Source organism: Anopheles arabiensis, chromosome X (assembly GCF_016920715.1).
Source record: "Anopheles arabiensis isolate DONGOLA chromosome X, AaraD3, whole genome shotgun sequence".
NCBI classification, from domain to species: domain Eukaryota; kingdom Metazoa; phylum Arthropoda; class Insecta; order Diptera; family Culicidae; genus Anopheles; species Anopheles arabiensis.
The window spans coordinates 23,644,258-23,670,711 of record NC_053519.1 but is presented as its reverse complement, the minus strand read 5'-3'; the positions used below and the strand labels follow the sequence as shown (position 1 = coordinate 23,670,711).

The window sequence follows — 26,454 nt, the reverse complement described above, 5'->3', positions numbered from 1 at the left end:
GCAAAACCTGTATACATTTTTCTCCTCTTCAACCCATCGATGGAAAGTTTTAACCGACAATTTAAAAAACACCTGCATCAGCCACCCGTATTGTTAAAAAGATGTTCAATAACCAGATGGTCAGCAAGGGCAGATGCTGTTCACGCGTTGAAAGAGGGTTTCAAAAACATTAAAGATGCTTTGTCAGATATCTATTCTGATAAAGATGAAAAATATGCGACATTAGACGAAGCAAATGCACTTCTAAAACAAATGGCAAAACATGAAACAGTGCTAATGACCGTTATTTGGAACACACTTCTACAAAGAATCAATGCTGTGAGTAAATCACTGCAGACGGTAGAATGTGAACTATTGAAAGGGGTTACATTACTGAAGTCACTTGTTAAATTTGTAGATCATTTTCGTGTTAATTTTACAAAAGTTGAAGACATTGCCAAAGAGGTATCTGATATATCTTCATTTTTTACCACAGATAGGCGCTCCCGTAAACGAAAATTGTTTTTTGATGAATCTCAAGAAAATAGTTATGAATTTTCAATTAGGGAAGACTTTATAGTAAATTCTTTCTATGTGATATGTGATAATGTTAAAGCACATATATCACAAAGGGCTGAAAAGTACGAGGCAGTTCTGGAACCATTCAATGTTTTTTTATGATTGGGATTTGTCAGAGGAAACCAGAAAAAAATCTCTAAACAAACTGTCTGAAGCATATAAAAATGATATCGATAGTAGTAATTTGCACGACGAGTTCGACCATTTTTTTATCTTTATTAAAGATAACGAAGGTTTGGCAAAACCGCGTCAAATAGATACAGATGGAAATGATTGCAAGGTGAATTTACATGCTATGTATGAAGTGGCTAAAAACATGTCGTGCACTTTCCCTAACATGGAAACATTGCTTCAAATACTTTTAACAATTCCAGTTTCAAATGCATCTGGTGAAAGATCGTTTTCAGTGTTAAAACGAGTAAAATCTTATTTGCGAAATTCCATGGGTGAAAAAAGATTGAATAGTCATGCGTTGTTGTATATTGAGCAAGATTTGATGAATGAATTGGAAACAGAAAACAATTATGGATTAAATCAATAATAATTGCTACAAATATAATACTTTTCATACTAGCCAGAAATTATATAGTTTACAACATACATTTACGTATCGTTACATAATTTTTAAATTAAATTTACAGCATTTTAAATGATTGTTTCGTTTTGTTACTTGGCATATTTCTTGGCTTTTATCGTAATATTTGTATGTACTTACGGTTCAGGTAAATAAATGTGGCCGCCAAGATGGCTTGTCCTGTTCCAGTTAATGCTTAAAAAGAAGAAATGAAAACACGAAACTTACAAAAATCAATTAAACATTATTCATATCAAATCGAATATACTACTGATTAAAAAATTAAGCATTAGCATACCTGGAGTTTTCTTTGTAGATCATAAATACTTCATACGGAAGAGTTGACAAGAAAGTTTGAGCGAAAGTTTTCAATAAAAACCTGCTGTAAATAAAGCCAGATGTTCTGTTCATTCTTGTATTCTTTTTTAAATAAATTTTAAACAGGGGAAGGTAGGTAAAAACGGATCATGAAAATATGCATAAATTATCTTAAACTCGTCTTTGATCATAAAATGTGTTGAATATTTTTGGTTTTTATCGATTTTCATGGTTTTGTTTTCATCAAACAAAAACATGTTTTTTGTGCAGTTTTTAAATGTTCGGGTAAGACGGACACCTGAGGCCGAAAATACACGAACCGGACCGCCTGTTGAAAAATGTATGGATATGGCAGTTCAGAAAAGTAGTCGTTGAAAGTTTGTATATGGCTGTAATGAAAGCTGTAAACTTGACAGCATGAGGAATTCCGCGGACGCGAAATTCCGATCCGTGTATTTTCTGCCTGATAAGGGAAAGATGGACACCATGAAGGGTAAGATGGACACCCGAAAAAAACGTTGGAAATTGAAAAGGTTTATAATATTTTTACATATCACATTAATTTCCACGTCTAGGTACGTACATAAACTAAGTCCTGGTCAATTGCAACGACGGTTCAGTCGTTAACTTAGGAATTGTAAGTGCCTCTTCTAACACTTCGTAGAATGCAGAATCTAAACCATTATTGAAATATCGGGCAATAACAACTGACGTTTCTCCAGCTTATACAACAACAGTCTAGACCTTACCTTTGAAATTACTCCGCGAAAATTCTGCGACCACAGCATGTTCGAGGGACTAGTAAATTTTTCATGTTCAAGCTATTTTTTCCATTGAAAATTGAGCTTTTTGTATTTGTAATCCCATTTTTTTTTTGGCTTTACAACCGTTGTCGGTCAAGGCCTGCCTGTACCACTTCTGGGCTTGGCTTTCAGTGAGTTATGTATTTCCTCCCATAGCAGGATAGCCAGTCCTACGTATGGCGGTACGCTCCATTGAATGGGGCTTGAATGGAGGGCATGTTGTTAAGTCGTACGAGTTGACAACCCATAGTATCTCTCATATATTTCTTAACGACTTCATACCAGTGCTCCCTCTTTTTGTGGATTGAAATTGTCCATGTCGTGACAAGATATTGATTTTTTTTAGGTGCCTCACTAGAGTCAAGCGAGTAATAGCATAACGCATGACTAAAATTTTGACCGGCGCTCTGGTCGTTGGAAGGTTTATATCTTCGAAATACACTTATTAAACGTATTGAATGAAATAGATTCATCGCAAATTGATATAAGAAGTAAAATAAATTATCAAATTCCGTGTCCATCTTTCGCTGCAACAGAGTGTCCGTCTTTCCCGCTTGGGTGTCCGAATTTATAAACCACCAGAAAACAATATGTTTGAATTTTTCGATTTCATTCTCCCACCAGTTTTTTGCTTAATAACCACCACAACACATTCATGTAATAAAACTTCTAAAAATATAAATAAATGCAAGTTACAGAGCTTAAGATGCGCAGTAGTCAAATTACATCTACAAGGGGTACGCACGATTGAAAATTTGTTTTGTTTCTTGAATTTAACCAATGGATATATTATCCCAAAAACGTTCTCAAATGTGTTGTTTTACTTTCAGTTTGGATGCTTCATTGTTGAATAATTCGATATTAACATTTTCCATACATTTATGAGAAGTGTCCATCATACCCGCAGTGACCGTCTTTATCTACCTTCCCCTACAAATGCCTAAATCACTTTTGTAGAACCCATTACATAGCTGCGTCAAACGCATAGAACAGTCGTTTTTAATTTCTGTACTATAATTATCTTGGCATTGTCCGGATGCACATCTGAGGATTTAAGGGCGTTATCAAGATCTATTAAGGAGAACATGTCAATGTGTTTAGAGTAAATTGACAGAAAGCCATGGGAAAATTTTGACAGTTAAATTGAACATTGTCTATGTTTAGCGATGGACGTTGCTATGGAGTGAATGAGAGTTTTGTTCAGCATTTTGCACTCATTTCCTTTTATAATCTTACAAGAATTAGAATCAAATTAGAATATTACATGGCTGATACAATCCAAGGATCTCTTTTACCATTCGTCGCCGGGTTATAAGCAAAAGACGGTATGCATATTGTACTTGTGTGTGCCGATTTGATGTTTCATTTTACTCTCAGTGTTTAACGGAAAGTAAATAGGACTTCTTTTAACCCAGTTGCAACATATAAAGTGCTGTTTTATGCCTATTAAACTTTTTGTTCTTCCAGCAGGACCGTTGCAAACGGTAGTGATTCGTGGTCATGGAATGGCAAGCAATGAGATTATCTATATACAGAGTGCACTGCAATTACTTCTCCTTTATTCTCCACAAGTGATTGACCGCAAGAAATTTAACTAATATAATCTTCCTAATAGTAAGTTCGTCTACTTTTCGACGTTAACTATTAGCCATTTTATGTAAACACTTTTTCATGAAACTGTCAAAAGCGAGCTGAAAATGGCAACCTAGCAACGGGCTTTGCATCGACCTGTTCTCCTTAATAGATCTTGGGCGTTATCGTCAGCGTAATCTAAGGCTTACTTTGTTAAGGCTAACTTAGCTTCCACAACTGTGGGACGTAAACTAACAACTCTGTGTACACTTTCATTTCTGGGATGTAAACTCAATACACAGAATATTCCAACTCAAACGACATGGCTAGTGTTGAGTGACAAGATTTAATGTAATTTGCTGTAAGCAGTATGGGAGATTCACACACACACATCTGCATACAATATGACTTCACTGGTTTGGATACGATAGCTTGCCAACTTGTGAGTTTGCAGTCCATAATTAGGTAGTTTGACTGACGGCAAATGTGACGATTAAAAAGAGCGCAGAAAAATGTTACTCTCAAATCTTAGTGATCCATACTAAAATGCATCACAATGGCTTCTTTGCTTAATAGCTTCATGGTAATCACACCGGTGTTTCTTTCTTATGAAATCTACCTCGTAGGCTGGAGACGATCCAACTATTCACGTGCCAATTAGTGAACAATCCAACTAAATAAGATCCAACCTGTGAGTCTATAATGTATATATCATCCGAACCAATGGAACCAATGAATTCAAGAAACAAAACAAATTTTCAATCGTGCGTACCCCTTGTAGATGTAATTTGACTACTGCGCATCTTAAGCTCTGTAACTTGCATTTATTTATATTTTTAGAAGTTTTATTACATGAATGTGTTGTGGTGGTTATTAAGCAAAAAACTGGTGGGAGAATGAAATCGAAAAATTCAAACATATTGTTTTCTGGTGGTTTATAAATTCGGACACCCAAGCGGGAAAGACGGACACTCTGTTGCAGCGAAAGATGGACACGGAATTTGATAATTTATTTTACTTCTTATATCAATTTGCGATGAATCTATTTCATTCAATACGTTTAATAAGTGTATTTCGAAGATATAAACCTTCCAACGACCAGAGCGCCGGTCAAAATTTTAGTCATGCGTTATGCTATTACTCGCTTGACTCTAGTGAGGCACCTAAAAAAATCAATATCTTGTCACGACATGGACAATTTCAATCCACAAAAAGAGGGAGCACTGGTATGAAGTCGTTAAGAAATATATGAGAGATACTATGGGTTGTCAACTCGTACGACTTAACAACATGCCCTCCATTCAAGCCCCATTCAATGGAGCGTACCGCCATACGTAGGACTGGCTATCCTGCTATGGGAGGAAATACATAACTCACTGAAAGCCAAGCCCAGAAGTGGTACAGGCAGGCCTTGACCGACAACGGTTGTAAAGCCAAAAAAAAAATGGGATTACAAATACAAAAAGCTCAATTTTCAATGGAAAAAATAGCTTGAACATGAAAAATTTACTAGTCCCTCGAACATGCTGTGGTCGCAGAATTTTCGCGGAGTAATTTCAAAGGTAAGGTCTAGACTGTTGTTGTATAAGCTGGAGAAACGTCAGTTGTTATTGCCCGATATTTCAATAATGGTTTAGATTCTGCATTCTACGAAGTGTTAGAAGAGGCACTTACAATTCCTAAGTTAACGACTGAACCGTCGTTGCAATTGACCAGGACTTAGTTTATGTACGTACCTAGACGTGGAAATTAATGTGATATGTAAAAATATTATAAACCTTTTCAATTTCCAACGTTTTTTTCGGGTGTCCATCTTACCCTTCATGGTGTCCATCTTTCCCTTATCAGGCAGAAAATACACGGATCGGAATTTCGCGTCCGCGGAATTCCTCATGCTGTCAAGTTTACCCATATACAAACTTTCAACGACTACTTTTCTGAACTGCCATATCCATACATTTTTCAACAGGCGGTCCGGTTCGTGTATTTTCGGCCTCAGGTGTCCGTCTTACCCGAACATTTAAAAACTGCACAAAAAACATGTTTTTGTTTGATGAAAACAAAACCATGAAAATCGATAAAAACCAAAAATATTCAACACATTTTATGATCAAAGACGAGTTTAAGATAATTTATGCATATTTTCATGATCCGTTTTTACCTACCTTCCCCTGTTTAAAATTTATTTAAAAAAGAATACAAGAATGAACAGAACATCTGGCTTTATTTACAGCAGGTTTTTTATTGAAAACTTTCGCTCAAACTTTCTTGTCAACTCTTCCGTATGAAGTATTTATGATCTACAAAGAAAACTCCAGGTATGCTAATGCTTAATTTTTTAATCAGTAGTATATTCGATTTGATATGAATAATGTTTAATTGATTTTTGTAAGTTTCGTGTTTTCATTTCTTCTTTTTAAGCATTAACTGGAACAGGACAAGCCATCTTGGCGGCCACATTTATTTACCTGAACCGTAAGTACATACAAATATTACGATAAAAGCCAAGAAATATGCCAAGTAACAAAACGAAACAATCATTTAAAATGCTGTAAATTTAATTTAAAAATTATGTAACGATACGTAAATGTATGTTGTAAACTATATAATTTCTGGCTAGTATGAAAAGTATTATATTTGTAGCAATTATTATTGATTTAATCCATAATTGTTTTCTGTTTCCAATTCATTCATCAAATCTTGCTCAATATACAACAACGCATGACTATTCAATCTTTTTCACCCATGGAATTTCGCAAATAAGATTTTACTCGTTTTAACACTGAAAACGATCTTTCACCAGATGCATTTGAAACTGGAATTGTTAAAAGTATTTGAAGCAATGTTTCCATGTTAGGGAAAGTGCACGACATGTTTTTAGCCACTTCAAACATAGCATGTAAATTCACCTTGCAATCATTTCCATCTGTATCTATTTGACGCGGTTTTGCCAAACCTTCGTTATCTTTAATAAAGATAAAAAAATGGTCGAACTCGTCGTGCAAATTACTACTATCGATATCATTTTTATATGCTTCAGACAGTTTGTTTAGAGATTTTTTTCTGGTTTCCTCTGACAAATCCCAATCATAAAAAAACATTGAATGGTTCCAGAACTGCCTAGTACTTTTCAGCCCTTTGTGATATATGTGCTTTAACATTATCACATATCACATAGAAAGAATTTACTATAAAGTCTTCCCTAATTGAAAATTCATAACTATTTTCTTGAGATTCATCAAAAAACAATTTTCGTTTACGGGAGCGCCTATCTGTGGTAAAAAATGAAGATATATCAGATACCTCTTTGGCAATGTCTTCAACTTTTGTAAAATTAACACGAAAATGATCTACAAATTTAACAAGTGACTTCAGTAATGTAACCCCTTTCAATAGTTCACATTCTACCGTCTGCAGTGATTTACTCACAGCATTGATTCTTTGTAGAAGTGTGTTCCAAATAACGGTCATTAGCACTGTTTCATGTTTTGCCATTTGTTTTAGAAGTGCATTTGCTTCGTCTAATGTCGCATATTTTTCATCTTTATCAGAATAGATATCTGACAAAGCATCTTTAATGTTTTTGAAACCCTCTTTCAACGCGTGCACAGCATCTGCCCTTGCTGACCATCTGGTTATTGAACATCTTTTTAACAATACGGGTGGCTGATGCGGGTGTTTTTTTAAATTGTCGGTTAAAACTTTCCATCGATGGGTTGAAGAGGAGAAAAATGTATACAGGTTTTGCAAAAAGTTAAAATAGTGTACAGCTGCTGTACAATTTTCGGCTGCAAAATTAGCGACTAAATTCAAAGAATGATTAGCACAAGGAATAAATACAGCACTTGCACTATGTTGTTTAATGCGAGCTTGTAGTCCGGAATATTTACCGGCCATGTTCGATGCGTTATCGAATGACTGTCCTCTACAGTTTGAAATATTCAACCCTAAGTTATCTAACTTACCCAATAATTCTTGTTCTAGATAAGACGCATTATGTTTGTCAATCGGAATAAAACCTAAAAAACGTTCCTTGACTTTACCACAAGATGCAACAAAACGTATGATGAAAGTTAGTTGATCTATGTGAGCAATGTCTGGTGTGGAATCTACTATTATACTATAATACTTGGCTAACTTTACTTCTTCGATTATTTTATTTTTTATGCTTTCACTCATTATGTCTAGAAACTCGTCGCAAATATGATGCGATAAATAGTTGACTTTTCCACGCCCTTGGTTACCATGTTTCTCAAAATGTTCTTTTAAAAACTGTCATATTCACTCAAATACTCTAGACAAGATAAATAATTTCCCTTCCGCTCACTTTGTTCACTTTCGTCGTGTCCTCTAAATGCTATTCCTAATCTACTTAACAATTTTATTGTACTAACTACACGTGTGAGTACTTTTCTCCAATACTCTTCCTCTTTTCTTATGTCTAATTCTAAGTCGGTATCGATTCTATTTAATATATGGGATCTTTTATAAAGAATGCACATTGAACCTATGTGCTCTTTGGATGTTTCATGTGTCGTCAAAAGGCTGGTAATAGATTTCCAGTTATTTAACCCAGTGACAAATTTAGATGAAAAATTGGAGAAAAGTAAACACGGATAGCAATAAACACATTTTGAAGTTTCTTAGAACACAAGCCAAGTTCTCTCTTCGATACCACCGTTTTTTTTTTCCTGTAGAAGTGATCTTTGGTGAGACTGCGATAATAGGGTTGATCGTTAGATGTATAAAGTGTTTTTGAACTTGCAATGTCGCCATAGTTTGAAGGTTTCGTTTTAACAATCTTATTGATGAAATCATCCGAAAAGGGACGTTTCCACAATGCAATATCATTAATATAGGACATATTTGTGGACGGACTATCATGTGTTTCCAATGGACTATTCTGTGTTTCATTGGTTTCGAAAAGATTTTGATTGTTTTCTAATGTTGAACATTGCTTGGATGTAGACGGAAAAACATCATTGTTTTCGTCTGCATTCAAAGATGACTTTGGCAAGAGAAACTTGTCTAAGGCATTTTTTTGCGTTTTAATAATTTCATCTTCTTTTTTAATTTTTTTGCGCTTTTCTGCGGCGCTTTGATAATGCTTCATTTTTTTTATTCCTATTGGGAACGAAACACTAACTTGATTTGTTATGTATTGTTTTTGTTTAATACTTACCGTTTCAAATTTACCTCAATAAAAAATGGTCATAAAAATATACACAGAATTTTTTAAACGATGAAGCTTAATATAATTAAAAATGTTAATCTCAAATTCGCCAGCACATTCACGCTCCTACACTAATTGTCAGGCCTTACTTACCTTGAGGTAATTTTAAATTTATTAATAGTGTATGATTAAATTTAAAAAAATGTATAAAAAGGCAAAAATACAAGAAAAACCAAATGTAGCACATGAACTGAGCACCTTTAAGCAAAAGTACTTGAGAACACTTTTGTTTTCAACACATTTAACATATCAAACTTAAACAAATTTTTGAGACCAAAACACAATAAACCGTGCACAACAAATCAAACAACGAACTAAGTTCACATAAAATATTATTGAACACACGCACCGAGCTAGTGTTAATATGAAATACGCGAGCAAACTTTTCTTTTCAGCACTTGTTTCACAACGATTCACTCTTTCGACTTGATCCAATAAAAATTGCGATCAAACTGAACCTTTTTGCTGCCTTGAACCAACTGAAAATGAATTTACTGTATGGCTTTGTACGCAGCTTAAAATTATCAGGAAAAAATTGCCTATGGAGGTTTGGCAAAGTGTATATGAGCTTGTGCTAATCTTTACACGGGAGCCAACGGTTTGGAGCAGAGGTTTTCAACCTAGAGAGGAATTTTGAATTTTTTATCAAAATTTCGATAAATATGATAGTTTGATACGATCTTTCCCAGCTCATGAGCTTGTGAAAAATGAAAGTGGGAAGTGAAATTATACATGCACCCTATATGGGAAAAAAGCTACAAAAAGGTTGAAAACCACTGATTTGCAGTGCGTTTTTTGATCAGCCGAAAAACTTTTGCTACCTTCCGTCGCGTGTCAGTGCTACAGTTTTTTTTGGTGTGGGTGCGAGTAAACCAAAAGGGGCCCCTAACCAGTTAAAACTGGTGAAGAGGATCGTATTGGTAACTTGGAATGAAATTCTAGAGAAATGAAGTGTGTGTCGGGGCCCCCAGCCAGTTAATCTTTGTTTCTTTGGTGGTATAGTGTGACATGCCAGATCAATGTGTGTGCAAATGGTTTGCAGTGCGTTTTTTGATCAGCCGAAAAACTTTTGCTACCTTCCGTCGCGTGTCAGTGCTACAGTTTTTTTTCGGTGTGGGTGCGAGTAAACCAGAAGGGGCCCCTAACCAGTTAAAACTGGTGGAGAGGATCGTATTGGTAACTTGGAATGAAATTCTAGAGAAATGAAGCGTGTGTCGGGGCCCCCAGCCAGTTAAGCTTTGTTTCTTTGGTGGTATAGTGTGACATGCCAGATCAATGTGTGTGTAAATGGATTTGTGGTGCAAACCAAAACGGTTCTTACGACAGATTTGTACGAAAACAGAATATTATAAACTTCGACGGGGCCCCTCTATAGTCGGGGCCCCAGGCGGCCGCCTAGTCCGCCTACCGTTAGATCCGCCGCTGGGTGGGTTCAGAGGGGAGCCAGCTATTTCAACCTCAACACAACCAGGGTCGACACAATAGTACGGCCCATCCCGGTTACCGCAACACGAAGAGTCTACAGCTGGTTGAAACGGAACAAATAGCGGGCGACGTTACACCTGTACCCTTACGGAGGTGTCCGGAGGAATCTCGAATTCCCTGCTGTTCTATACTGCCATGAGGCCAGGAAGATGGCATCAGCGCTAAAGACGATCTTCTCAAAGCATTTGCAAAGCGACCGACGCAAATTCAAAGTGTTGAGAAGCTCAATTTGGGAACAAAGGTATGAAAAGTTGTTAACCTAAAACAAAAACGTTTTCATTTTAGCTAAAGCAGTGAACCAAAGATGTATTAACTTAAACAAGGCGGGCGAACAAGAACTCCCAGCGGATAGGAAACGACCAGCAGCTGCTTAGGTTAAGCCGGCTCCCAAGACAAAGCCCACGGCATGCGTGTATATCCTGTGAGCGTTGATGTAAAGGCAAATTTGCGATGGCTGAGCTTTTCACATGGAAACCAAGTGATAAAAACGAGCTTTAAAACTATAATTTAAGATATTCGGCTAATACAGCATCAGCGAAAGCACATGTAATTAGCGAACGATAACAACAACACCAACAACAACAACAACAACAACAACTGCGCCACACTTGGGGGGGCATTGTTGGAACCTTATAACAGCGGCTTAGGATGGTTCCAACGACCTGACAATATTATCGTTAGGAAGAGAGAAAAAGAGGAAAACAGAGTAGAAAAAGAGAGAGAATTTGCAACGAAATAGTATAAAAAGGGTTCGAAAGACAAACCGCGGGAGTATTACCAAATAACCAGCGGAAAAAAGAGACCAATTTTTTGGCAACATCTTACGAGTAAAACTAAAACTATCGAAGTGTTCGGCATTAAATTATTTTTTCGCTTCGTTTTCTAACAAAGAGATTTAAAGCAAATTTGTCCACAGCAGGCGTCGTGTTTCTGTTTTTTTATTCAGAAAGAACGGCTTCGGCTGTATTGCTTAAGTCGTGTTTCTGTAATAATTGAAAAAAATGTATGTATATATAATTTGTGAGATGGAAAAATCATGTTACTTTAGATTTAAATTATTACTTAAAATGGCACTGAAGCGTCTTTTCGATCCCTTGGTACCATAGCTGTCCTCCTGCCACTGTGGTAATATTTTGTCTGACGTTCACGGGAGTTTTCAGAAACGTCCTTGCATCCATTGGAACGTAATATTCCGTTGTCTCCGTGTCGTATGATTGTCGTATGATCCCAAGCAAATCATTTAAAGCTGTGTGGGTTTGTCGATGAGATGGGGCCCACATTCTTAATTTCCTTGATAATATGTTTTCAGATTGAGGATCCGTATCATAATTTTCTGTATGCTGATTATCTTCGCCTTCATCTTCGTCACTTTCGTTCAGCCATTCCTCCAACCATTCGTCTTGGGGCTCATCGTCGTCAAATACTTCTTCATCGGAGACATTCTCATCAACGAATTCCGCACCAGCATGCCGAATTTCAAACACTGAAAGTGAAATGTAAAAAGAAACAGAACATAACTTTTACTTATACTGCAAAAACGGCTAGAGCAATTTTTAGTTACAATAGACTTATATTATATTACGATAGGCGATAGATGAACGTTAAACACTTAAGGGCCAGCAATTAGCATAAGTTATCTAAAATAGAAGCCTCTGGCTTGTCACAGACGCATTTATGAACATTTTACCACCATCCCGATATTGAAGGGTTTTAACGATAATCACACGCGTTATTTCTGAGACGAACTGGCGTGACATGAAGGAATATAGTTGTCGAGTAAAATTTGCTTCTCATGCCACTTGTCATGCATTTAAATAATAAAATTGATGGAAAAGATTTAGAATTTGACTTCAAGCTTTTATTTCACACTTCACGGTACAAGGTTAATGCGTCGAAAACAGAATACAAAAGAATAACGTGGTTGTAGAAAGAGACAGAACGTGACGCTACGAAAAGCGCGGACACACACTTCTGTCAGTTTGAAGTTCGGTTGATTGTAGGTTTATCCAGTCAGATTTAAGGATCGAAGTGTATCATATTGCCAATCCTAACTGTAGGGATTGAGATAGGACAGGGAAATAATAATATAAAAAATAAAAAAAAGGAAGCAAGTGATGAACTAATATATCAGTTGAATGAGAAGGAGTAATACTGATAGGAACGGTTAATAATAATATTCAAGACAAAAATTGAATTACCCTTGCAAGAAAATATTTAATCAAGCAATTTGCTTGAAAGGGCGAAAGAGCGTCAAGCGCAAAACAGGCCGGGCGAAACTGGAAAGTAAAGGAAGTTGGGGAAGACGGACGTCAGTCTTGTGGTTGATCAATTGAAGCAAGGTTGTGGGGAGGTTTAAAGCGAGGAAATAAAGAAAAAAAAGTTTGATAAAAGTAAAAAAAAATAGATAAAAGTGAAGAAAAATGTCCATCGATCACGACAATGGCGCAAGTCGGTGAGTTGTGAGTAAAGAAGCTCTCGACAAGAATGTAGCGCGTTGAATTCAAGTGAAGATCGTCATAAAAATACGACGCACGCGACACAGAAAATGGCGGTGCCCTGTCAAGCGGATAAAATATTGTACAGTTTTCATCCACAATACTTTTTTTATTTAAAGACCCCGTACGATTTTAGTTAACACTTTAAAATTCTTTAATGATCATAAATAAGATATTACGGATTAAATATATACTCGTGTGTGAGCGTCGATATATACGATATACGACGATATTATATACATATATATGTATGTACAAGTATGTCTTTGCCGAAGTAAAGGCGGAAAGAAAGTGTTTCAATATGGCGACGTGTGGTTTCCAGTGCAGAGAAATAATAAGTCGCGATTTTTCTTTTCGAAAATTGCGCAACTGTTTTCTATTATTTTTTGGAGAAGGAACTGTAATTTCGAAGACATACTTATAGAATTATAATAAAGTACGAAGCTCGCGCGTGTGTGTCTGTGCGTGTGCACGTGTGTATGTATATGTGTGTCCCGGTAACAAAAAAAAAAATAAAAAAAAACCACACGATCACGTAAATAAAATGGAGGGTTCAAATTTTAAAACAGAAAAAAAAGTTTTACAACTAACCATCTTCTTTATATAGACGTTTTTTTCACATTGTTTTACTATTAGTTATTTACATCGGTTTTTTTTTAACAAAAATATATTAAATTTTAATAGCTTAAAGTAATACATATGATAACTGTGTAATATACAGGCGCGTACCTGTGCGCACCGGGCACTTGTGTGGATGTACATACTCATGTTCATATGCAAGCAATAATACGCTTATCAAAAAAAAAACAATACCTAAACTAGCAAATCCTGAGTGATTTGGCAATATGGAAAATTCAAGAATACAGCCAGCTCCCTGAGAGGACGGTGCTTCCCTGAGAGGAATTTCTTGAAAAATTAACCATGTATCCCTGAGAGGACACTGTTTCCCTGAGAGGAATTTCCAGAAAAATTAACCATGTATCCCTGAGAGGACACTGTTTCCCTGAGAGGAATTTTCCGAAAAATATATATTAAAAAATGCATGACATAGACACAGCTTGTTTCCGAGACACGTGAACCCGAGATTAATAGTATAATTTTAAATCAATTTACAAACAACAAATAGTTTTTATCTCTTTTCACGGATATGTACCTAAAAATAATTTGAGGTTAAAAAAAATATAAATAAAAAAAAACTTACTTTATGCATCACAAACTACCCCCATTTAAATATTATACTTAAATATTTAACTGTACGTCTCGGGAACGCATAAACTCGTGCCTTATGAACAGGCTGTGTACTTCTAGTATTAACTTCTGACGCGAACGATACGGTCTCAGCACCTCTATCAGCATTCCATAATACTTAACAGAACTATATTTTGGTTTGTCTTCATAGTTAATTTATTTATGGTGGTATTGTTTTCGCGTTTTGTTAATATTTTATCATAGCATGACACAGGCCAACATTGATGCATTAACGGAGGCTTTATTAGCAGAAAAAAACAAGAATGCCCTCTTGGAGAAAGAACTTAAGGAAACTCGTAAAAAGATCCGGCATAACACCTGGATAGAAGAACCTTCGGAAAATCAACCGTTTGACCCCGAACCATACGGGTCCTCGACAATGACCCAAACACCAGTACAGTCTACTAACGAACTTTCGATGCTTACGTCGATGTCATTCGCCTCGTTACAAGTTTCCACTTGTACTCCCAAGTAAAGAGAGGAAGTGGATAAAAAATCCTTCGAACGATTGAAGGAACAGCTCGAAGCAGCAATGAAATTCGCAGGCATTTTTAACGAAAACATGAAAATGAATGCTTTCAAAATGAAAGCAGGTTATTCCTTATTAGATACTCTGGAAGCTACATCACCGAATGATTCATCGAGCGATGCACAGTTATTCCCGTATACTAATGCAATGGAAAGGTTGCATAAATACTATAGCTCACACGATTACGTTTTCCTACAGCGACAAAAATTACGCTCTATGAATCAGAATGACGGCGAGTCCGATTTAACATACGTAAAGAAAATAATTGACCTAGCAAAGCTCTGCAACTACAAAGACAACCAATTGATAGAAACAGTAGTCGACGTGATCCAAGCACATGCTACTAATCCAAGAGTCCGTAAGACAGGAATAAAAGTTCTAAGGAAACGTGGATCAATAACAGATCTTTTGGACAAAGTGCGAGAATGCGAAATGGAACAAATGAACGATATAAATTTCGCAAGGACCCACCAGCAAAACTCACAAGTCCAACCATCAGCACTAGTGGCCGCCGTGTCCAACAGCTCTTACCATAACAATGGGCCTCGTATGGAAGGATTCCATCGCAGTAACTCACTGTACCATCAGAAATATTGGGGCATGCAAAGCGGAAGAGGAACATCTAGACTAACACCATCGCGGTTTTCATCAAATAGACCTTCCGGAGGTCGTCGCGAACAATGTGGAAGATGCACTAGAAACTATCATTCTTCTGAGAACTGCCACGCCATCAGCAAAAGATGTCAAAACTGCCACACCGTAGGGCACATCGAACGTGCATGCCGTCAGGGGATTCAGGATAAAACCAAACGTCGCGCAGAGGAAGAAGAAGCAGGATCACCAGCAATTAAGACCCGGAAGATCGCGGCAATTATGGACAGCAATAACACGCCCGAAACAACCAGTGATAAAGAGATCGTAAGTGATATACAATCATCTGATCTTATCTGACCGCTCGATCAAATTATATATTCCTATACTGAATTCTATGATTTTTCTATTCACTCACATTCTAAATTTATTCACGCTTCTAAATTGTTCACAAAAGAGAATTCCAAGAATTAACGCCTTAAAATTTGTTATGGTTTGCAACTGACGAATTAGGTATAAAAAATAAATAAAAAATAAAAATAAAAATAAATAATATTAATACAGCGATAGTACTTACAGTTTCTTGTTAAAAATATATTCCACAAGCTACAACTTTATTTAACATGGTACACCTAACATACCTATTATTAGTCCGGGACGAGATACCGGAACGGAATGATATTAAATTAGAGTACAGATAGTTATTATATTCTATTTGAAGGAATATTTTATACAAGTACATGCGTATGTATATACATACGGACATATATACATGGGTATACGGCGTACACGTATATATGTGCGGGTGGGCGCTTATATGTACACACGTATATACATAAACCAGACATATTGAATTTTAATGTACTTCCAGGATATGATGAAAGTGGCGAGTAAAGACAGCTATTTACAGTTAACAAAGTCCCCTGAACAGACAACCGCTATAAATAATGACCAGTTGTGCTCAGTCGAGAAGGGAATCGACAACGAAGGCTTTATTGTCGGATATGTCGCAGGCGTTCCTGTGAATTTCATGATTGACTCCGGAGCGGACGTGAACACAGTAGCTGAGGATATTTATGAAGAGTTAAGAGCAAGTGACCCTAGAACGAACCCGATATACAATATAAACGATGGAACCGATCGGTCATTGAAAGCTTACGGGGTACAGAAGGAAATTCCTGTGGTTGCTTCCTTCATAGCCGAGCTCTACATATCTGAAGAACGCCCAAGATCTTTAGAAAAATTCTACGTTATTGCAAAAGCAAAGCCTTTGCTTAGTAGAAGTACAGCAATTATATATAGCGTGCTGCAATTGGGCTTGAACGTGCCAGTAAAATGTTGCGCATCAGAAATCTATAATCGGTTGTTACCGGGAGAAATACTGGCGATATCAATGTCGGGGGAGTTCCCAAAATTCAACGTTGCTCCTGTAGTTCTCTCATACGATCGAAGCTTACCACCATCTCGAAACGTTTTTACCAATATACCAATCGCTTTCAGAAACGAAACAGAAAAGCGTTTAGAGAATCTCTTATCCTCCGGGATTATAGAACGCGTAAATGAACAAATGGACAAGTCTTTTGCTCGTCACTCCTGGTAGTACCGAAGGGTAAAAACGACATCCGACTAGTCGTTGATCTTCGAGGACCAAATAAATGTATCGTAAGATCGCCGTTCAGAATGCCAACGTTGGAAGCGATACTATCAAAACTAAACGGGGCATCATGGTTTTCGACCATAGATTTGACTAGTGCCTTTTTCCACGTTGAGCTCCACGAATCCTGTCGTCATCTAACGAATTTCTTCGCTGGTAACGGTACTTACCGTTTCAAAAGATTGCCGTTCGGATTATGCAACTCACCAGATATCTTCCAGGAACTTTTACAAACCGTTGTCCTGGCTGACTGCCCAGGAGTCCTTAATTACTTAGACGACATTCTAGTGTTTGGCTCTACTAAGAAAGAACACGATCGACACTTAGATTCAGTCCTTTTAAGATTGCGCGAACATAATGTCCGTTTAAACGACAACAAATGTAGGTCCGTTAAATTTCTTGGATTCAACTTATCTGGTGACGGATGGAGAGTTGAGGACGACAAGAGAAAAGCCATCGAGAACTTTCGTAGACCGGAATGCTTATCCGAAGTCAAAAGTTTCTTAGGGCTAATGAATTTTGCAGAACGTTTCATCCCTAAAAGAGCCGAAAAAACAGAGAGACTAAGAACTCTTGCCAGATCCGAGACTTTTTACTGGACGAGGGAAGAAGAAAATGAATTTCAATTTCTGACTAGGGAAGCTCTTAACGCAATTAATAGACTCGGATATTTTGATGAAAAGGATACCACAGAACTTTATGTTGACGCGTCCCCAACAGGACTCGGCGCAGTACTTGTACAATTTAACGACGCAAAAACACCACGTATAATAGCTTGCGCTTCCAAATCACTCACATCATCAGAAAAAAGATACCCTCATACGCAGAAAGAAGCTTTGGCAATAGTATGGAGTGTAGAAAGGTTTACCTATTACTTGATAAACAAATTCTTCACAATTAGAACAGACTCTGAGGCTAATGAGTTTATATTCGGCAGCTGCCAACTTACGGGTAAAAGAGCGATTACAAGGGCAGAAGCATGGGCTCTTCGTCTTCTTCCATATCAATTTAATGTAGCTAGAATACCCGGAGATTTGAACGTTGCCGACGCACTTTCACGATTGATCGGTAAGTCTCAAACAGACGACGCGTTCGATGAAGATAACGAAAAACATTTGCTATATGCACTGGACGCTGGCGATATGAATATCTCATGGATAGATATACAAACATCATCCGAATCAGACGAAGAACTGCTAGCTGTTAGAACGGCAATTCAAAACGGGAAGTGGATAAAATCCCTCCGGCGATATGAGGCAGAAAGCAAAAACCTCGAAACATTAGGACCTATCGTTTTCAAGGGCGACCTTATAGTACTACCTACAAATCTTCGAGCTAGAGCACTAGAAGCGGCCCATCGAGGTCACGTCGGTTGTGGGGCTACAAAGAAGATACTGCGAGAATTCTTTTGGTGGCTGAATATGTCGAGGGAAGCAGCGGATTACGTGAGTAATTGCGAGACCTGTATCGTAGTCTCGAAAAGGAACCCACCTATACCCTTATCATGTAGAGAATTACCTAACGGACCGTGGGAGATTTTATAGATCGATTTCCTATCCCTACAGGGTTTTGGATCGGGGGAGTTTCTGCTGATCGTAGATACGTATTCTCGTTATTTACACGTGTCAGAAATGAGACTGACAAATGCTAAGAGTACCAACGCAGCCCTATCTAAAGTCTTTTCAATATGGGGGTTGCCTTTAATTGTCGAAAGCGATAATGGGCCTCCTTTTCAGAGTTCGGAATTTATTCAATATTGGGAAGCTAAAGGGATTAGGGTTAAAAATCAATACCCCTAAGCGCACAGTCGAACGGAGCGGTAGAACGACAGAACCAAGGTGTCATTAAGGCGGTAGCAGCAGCAAAAGCAGAAGGAAGGAACTGGAGAATAGCATTGGACGAGTACGTCCATACTCATAACACACGAAAACATCACTCGCGTTTGGGAATAACACCCTTTGAACTGCTGGTGGGATGGCGGTATCGAGGCACCTTTCCTTGCTTGTGGAGGTCCAAGTACGAACCGGATAGAGACGAGGTACGGGAAAATGACAACTTATCAAAACTAATAAGTAAACAGTACGCAGACAAACATCGAGGAGCAAAAGAAAATGACATCGCAACCGGCGACATAGTTTTAACAGTTACTTCTCAAAGAACAAAAACCGATCCTACCTTTTCCAACGAAAGGTACACGGTATTAACGAGAGAAGGCGCCAAGGTTGTTATCGTAGACGGGTCCGGGAATAAGCTAACTAGAAATGTCCGAGATGTCAAGCGCGTTCCAAATATTAGTGATAACTCTTCAGTCGAGGATCAGGGATTAACAGAGGAAGATTGTTTTATAACGCTACCAATGTCTGTTTCACAACAAGTTACCGATAATAGAAACAATGTAGAAGCTAGACCTAAGAAAGACATTCGCATACCGGAAAGATTCAAAAATACACTAATGTACCATATTTGTTGATTAAGAGTAGAGGTGGCGTAGGATGTAGGGATTGAGATAGGACAGGGAAATAATAATAAAAAAAATAAAAAAAAAGAAACAAGTGATGAACTAATATATCAGTTGAATGAGAAGGAGTAATACTGATAGGAACGGTTAATAATAATATTCAAAACAAAAATTGAATTACCCTTGCAAGAAAATATTTAATCAAGCAATTTGCTTGAAAGGGCGAAAGAGCGTCAAGCGCAAAACAGGCCGGGCGAAACTGGAAAGTAAAAGAAGTTGGGGAAGACGGACGTCAGTCTTGTGGTTGATCAATTGAAGCAAGGTTGTGGGGAGGTTTAAAGCGAGGAAATAAAGAAAAAAAAGTTTGATAAAAGTAAAAAAAAATAGATAAAAGTGAAGAAAAATGTCCATCGATCACGACACTAACATTACAGGGTTTCCCACGATTTATTGGTCAGTTCCCATGATTTTTTGGTGCGTTCCCACGATTTTTTGGTTGTATCCCATAGATTTTTGGTTCGATCCTATAATTTATTGGTATTTTCCGATTGGATATCAATACAATTAGACCAAAAAATTCTGGGAAACGACCAAAAAATCGTGGGAACGCACCAAAAAAATATGGGAATCCACCAAAAATTGATGGGAACCAACCAATATATCGTGGGAAACCCTGTAAACACACAGCACTTGTCGATCTTATTTAATATCACTTAGACTTTTGGACACCATTTTTGTTATTATTTTTGAAGCATTTTATGAAGCTTTAACTTGGGGTTTTAAGCTAAAGTGACGCCACAAAATGGAATAAACACTAGGAAAAATCTTATTTTGTTAACTGAACTAACAATGTTTAACTTCACTTGGCCGACAACGATGCTGGAATGATGATGCCGGTTTGTTTACGTTCGAATGAGACCGACTGTCATTCTCGCTTTCGCTCTTTTACATGCCTGTCTCTTTCTCTCCACACATCATCTGAACGGTTCGAAGTCACCATACCCCCTCGCTACCTGTATGTCGATATTTCCCACCACCGCTGTCCCAGATCTAGCTGTCAATTGTTACGTGTGCGATCATCTATACTGGCAACCCGTTCGCCGCAACGCTCTGCATGCGCGCGTTTCGCCACACTCACCTCTACACACGTAAGGTCTCCCACCGTAAAACGGTGGGTGTAAGGTCATGGTGTGTTTGCTCCGCAGTGAGAGTACAAATTTTTTGTGTAAAAGTCGTTTAGAGAGACTCGAATTGGACTGTAAATCGTTTGTTAGAGTGTATTGGGGCAATACGAGTGGGAACCGCGTGAAAATCGGTGCGATAACGCGACAAAAAGGGGATAAGTTAAATAGGTCTTTCGCAATGCGGTTTGCGGTGAAAACTATTATTTAGTTCTTGGTGACATCTGAGTGACAACCACTACCCAGGTGACAAATTTTTGTTCGGGGAGCAGGTCCCAAGGGACGAAAAATTTGAGGCGACCGTTACTACTCGAAAAATGCTCGATTTAAAAAAAAATCGTAAAATTCGGGAAACTGTGCAGAAAATTCGGGGAAGCTGAGGAGTGTTGTCGGCAGCCCGAATCTGGTCGATTCGACGAGTTCGAGCAGCTCAAAAATGCTCGAATTTCCGGTTTTTAGTTGAGGTACGTGGAAAAAAAAATCGGAAACGACAAGTGGAACAACGAAAAGGCTTCCACCATGTCCCCGAATCGTATCCTGCGCCCGAGGTCGGGATCAATCGACGCCAGACCACCGGTGATTGCGAAGCCGATCGTAGTGCGGACCAAGCCGACGGAGGGGCAGACCACAGTCACGAGTGGTGCTGCTGGTACAAGTGGTATTGGTATGGCCACAGCAGCGATGGCGCCACAACAGTCCATGGAAAGACTCGTCGAGGGCTTGGAGAATGAGTTGTCTCTTCTCCGAGCTCAACTCATGGAGCAGGCGGAACAGTTCAGGAAAGACATCGCGACGATGCAGGAGCACCATCGCAAGGAGGTGATGCACCTGCGAGAGGAGAACCGTAAGGAGCGCCTGGAGCGAGAGAAGGTCTCCGGGCTGCTGGAGCAACTGGTGCTATGCAATCGCAGCGGCAACAGCAGCAGCAGCCGCTGCCACAACAACGAGCAGGTGTGGCGACGGCTACGGTGGTGACGTCTCCGGATCAGGACCAGGAAGGTGGCTCCTGGGCCGAGGTGGTGCGCCGCAAACCGGCTCGCCAGCAGGCGACGCAGTGGCAACAGCAACGTCCGCAAGAGGTGCAGCCGCGGACGAATCAGCCGAGTTACAGAGGGGCTGGGCAGCACCAGCAGCAGTGGCAGCTGAGGGGTCAGCTGTTGCGCAACCAGAGACAGCAACAGCCACGCACGACGACGACAGCAGCGGCAAAGAAGGCACGGAAGCGGCCCGACACCATTGTGGTGACGCCAGCGGAGGGTGTCAGTTTTTCTGACATGTACAGGAAAATCCGCAGAAGCCCTCTGCTTGACGGTTTGCAGGAAAAAATTGGCGTTGAAAAGCGGACGCCAAAGGACACCATGCGACTTCCGATCAGCCGCGACGTGGACAGCGCGGAACTGTGCCAACGCATCCGCGTTGCCATAGGAGAAAAGGGAGTTGCGATCGTTCGCACAGAGATGGCCCAGGTGATGGTCACTAACATCGACTCACTAGCGGAAGAGGATCAGCTGCGTAAGGCAATGCTGACGGCGCTGGGCAAAGAGCATGTTGAGGCCACCATCGACATGTGGGAGCGGCGGGACGGCACAAAACGTGCCCGCGTCACTCTGCCTCGGTCGGAAGCGGAGTATCTGGCCGGGAAGCGCCTAATCCTAGGGTACACCTCATGCTGCGTGTGGGAGGTCCCGAAAGCGTCGCTGGCGGAGAAGCGGTGCTTCCGGTGCCTGGAACGTGGCCACTTCGCCGGGCAATGCTCGGGGGAGGACCGCAGCAAGGTCTGCATCCGGTGTGGCGTGGAAGGCCACAGAGCAGTAACCTGCATTGGTAAAGTTCGTTGTCTGAAGTGTGGCGGCCCGCACCCGATTGCCTCCGCCTCGTGCAATGCTACAGCCCAACAATGATTGAAGTGCTGCAGATTAACATCGGGAAAAGCAGGAGCGCTCAAGATCTTGCGCTCCAGCGTATGAGAGAGGAAGGTGTCGACGTGATGTTTGTGACGGAGATCTACTCAGTCCCGGTCAATAACGGCAACTGGGCGTCTGATGAGGAACTTAAGGTGGCGATTGTCACCAGCGGCCAACGGTTCCCCATCCAGCGGGTGCGAAGCGTCCAGCATCCCGGAATTGTGGCGGCCGAGGTAGCTGGTATCGTGTTTATCTGCTGCTACATTCCGCCATCGGTTGGCCTACCGGACTCCGAGCGGCAGATGGACCGGGTGGAGGTGCTAGCGAGGGGTCACCCTTGTGTCGTCTTAGCCGGAGACTTCAACGCATGGCATAGTGCCTGGGGGAGCGAGCGGGCCAACCTTAAGGGTGAGGCACTCCTACAGACGGCGACGGGCCTCGGATTGGAGGTCCTGAACAGCGGTACTGAGCCGACGTTCCTGGGTAAGGGCGTGGCTCGGCCCAGCAGGGTGGACGTTGCCTTCGCAAGTCCATCGTTCTGCCGACCGGATGGAACAGCGGAGGTCATCAGCTCCTGGAGGACCCTTGCCTGCTACTCCTACAGCGACCACTGCTATATACGGTTTGCGGTCGGGCAGCAGTCTCGTGTTGACCAGCGGCCCGGACGGGGCACTCAGGGGCTGGAAGGCGTCGAAGGACGGGAGGCGGGTACTCGCTGGCGAACTCGCCAGTTTTGCCCCCATACTTTCGAGCTAGCGCTTGAGGCAACCCGCTTTGCAGATCGAGTATTTGATGCAGCAAGCCTGGGAAGGGCGCTTACACAGGCCTGCGATGCTACCATGGCGAGGATCGGGCACTCCCAGCGGAAGAAATGCAACGTCTATTGGTGGACCCCAGCCATTGGGGAGCTGACCGAGCGCTGTCGGTTGGCCCGAGAAAGGCAGAGCATGGCCTCGGACGAGACATCAGTCGAGCTGGCTTCGGAGGAGCACCTGGAGGCGCGTGCTGCCTTAAAGGCGGCAATTAAGGCCAGCAAAGCGCAGCAGTTCGACGAGTGGCTGCGGGCCTTAGCTGCGGACGAGACGGGACATTGGTTCCGGCAGGTCCTTCTGCGGTTTCGGGGCAGCTGGACGGCGCGAGAACGTGACCCAGCGGTACTGCAGCGGATCGTGGAGGAGCTGTTTCCGGAGCATCCCCCGGTAGAGTGGCCGGACGTCGAGCCTTCGGAAGGGGACACTTCAGTCCGTCCGATCAGTCGCCCGGAGTTACAGGCGATAGCGAGCGAGCTGCATCCGCGGAAAGCGCCTGGCCTGGATGGTGTGATTTAGCGAAGGTTTTCGAGCGGACGATACTCGACAGGCTGAACAAGCATCTCGAGAATCCGGAGTCGCCTCAGCTGGCGGAGAACCAGTTCGGCTTCCGGAGAAATCGAAGCACCTTGCAGCCGATTCAGATGGTGGTGGAAGCAGGCGAACGCGCGATGTCCTTCGGCAGGACGAACCAGCGGGATAAACGCTGCTTGATGGTTGTGGCGTTGGACGTAAAAAACGCCTTTAACTCTGCCAGTTGGCAGGCGATGGCGATGGCCCTGCGCGAGAAAGGGGTCCCAGCGCAGCTGCAACGCCTTCTCCGCGACTATTTTACCGACAGGGAGCTGGTGTATGATACCCATGATGGCCCGGTGTCACGTCGGGTAACGGCAGGCGTTCCACAGGGGTCAATCCTTGGCCCGACTCTGTGGAACGTCATGTACGACGGCGTGCTGCGTATCCAGCTCCCCGAAGGGGCCAGTGTAGTCGGCTTTGCGGACAACATCGCCATCCTGGCCGAGGGCTGCACACCAGAGGAGGCGACGACGGTTGCCGAGACATCGATCGACGCGGTGATGGGGTGGCTCGAGGAACGTCATCTTAGCCTCGCCCCCCATAAGACCGAGGCGGTCTTAATCTCGAGCCTGCGACGAGGACGAATGGAGGTTCCGGTACGCGTCGGCGAGGTCACCTGCATGACTAGGAGGTCGATCCGCTACCTGGGTGTCCAGCTTCAAGCGAAGCTATCGTGGAGACCGCATGTGGAAGCGGCCGTGGACAAGGCCCTCCGTGCGGTGGCGGCTGTCACCTCGGTGATGAGGAATCACAGGGGCCCCCAGATGGCCAAGCGGCGATTGCTGGCTGGAGAGGCTGAGTCCGTCATCCGCTACGCCTCGCCCATCTGGGCAAAGGCAACGGACCTGCAGTGGTGTCGGAGGAAACTCGCCCAAGTCCAGAGGCCGTTGGCTCGTAGAGTGACGAGTTCTTTCCGCTCAGTATCCTACGAGGTGGCAGTGGTGATGGCCGGTCTGGTACCCTACCGCCTTATCATCCAAGAAGACGCAAGGTGCCACCGTAGGCTGTTGGCCGAACCTGACACCAGCAGGAAGGAGGCACGAGCGACGGAGCGAGCGGCCACGATGACCGAGTGGCAGGACGAGTGGGACCGTGCGGCGGCAACACCATCGGCCAGCCGCTACTTGACGTGGGCGCACAGGATGATTCCCGACGTGCATTGGTGGATGGGCCGGAGGCATGGAGAGGTGGACTTACATCTCTCGCAGGTGCTCAGCGGACATGGATTCTTCCGCGAGTACCTGAGCGTCTGCGGGTTTGCCTCGTCCCCGGAGTGTCCACGATGTGCAGGGTCGGTCGAGTCAGTGGCCCACGTCATGTTCGAGTGCCCAGTCTTCGACGATACGCGACGAGAGCTGTTGGGCTGGGGGACACCCGAGGCAGTCCGTCAAGACAACATCGCTGAGAAGCTGCTGGAGAGTGCGGAGTCTTGGACCGCATTCAAAGAGCAGCGAGGACCATCACTACAGTGCTGCAGCAGCTGTGGCGCGACAAGGAAGCGCTCGCCAACGGGCGAACGGAGGCGGCTATCGCGGAAGACGATGAGGTCGCGCTCGAAAGTGTGGCCTCACTCTTCGGCGAGGAGATGGAGGACGACGCGATAAGGGACGTCACGCGGCGCGTAAACGAGTTCCGAGCTTCGCGACAGCGGTCTGCCCGCAACAGACGGCGTCGTGGCAGAGCCGACGACCGGGCACGAGTGCGTCTGGCGGCAGACGTTAGAGCAGCGCTGGAAGCCCGCGACGATGAGATACTGCGGGCGGCAGCAGAGGCGGAGCGCGAAGGCCGGGCTCCCCCTCCAATTCCTCGGAGAAGCAGGGGAAGACCACCTTCACCGGAGACGGTGAGGGCTCGGCATGAACGTCGCCTGTTTATGCAGCGAGCGTGGAGAGCTCGAGTACAAGAGATGGGTCCGTCAACAACGCGCCGTCGTCGGTCCACTCGAACAGAGGCGGATATAATTCGGGCGCGACGGAACCGATGCGAAAATGAGAGACGCCGTCGTGCATTGGCTGCAGGTCGGCGTTGGACGCCCGCGGAGGAGGCTTCCGCTAGTGAAGCGGAACTGTCGGGCCGTTGAGAAGAGTAGAATTTACAACGACTGAGGTGAGGGAAGAGGGAGTCATGCGGACTCAGGAAGCGTTCCTTGGAAAAGAAAAAAAAAAGGTTGAAGAATACGCAATGAACTAATAAATAATTGGGATAGCGACATTCAAACGGACGGAAATACGTACGGCAAATCCCTGGCGGGCGACGCCCTACGTCAAGAGTGTAGGTTTGACGTCGTTGTTTTTACACGAAATAAAACCTGCAATTGTTAAAAAAAAAAAAACCTCTACACACGTAACTCCTTTATCGACTCGTCTAACTCACACACACAGTTAGTCCTTTTAGGAGTCTCTTCCTCTTCTCTGTGAACAAACACCACCAACAATTTAACTACATTTTTTTTTATCTGGTAACACC

General features: G+C 42.1%; 1 protein-coding gene across 1 annotated transcript; it reads left to right on the top strand.

Moving 5' to 3' along the window:
• Window positions 1–22,551: 22,551 nt before the first annotated feature.
• On the top strand, window positions 22,552–26,068 carry LOC120906226. The gene is given in 3 exon segments (XM_040317740.1): window positions 22,552–23,926; window positions 23,929–25,422; window positions 25,425–26,068. Coding segments are annotated over 3 exon segments (3,468 nt in total). The 5' UTR covers window positions 22,552–22,596.
• Window positions 26,069–26,454: the final 386 nt, after the last annotated feature.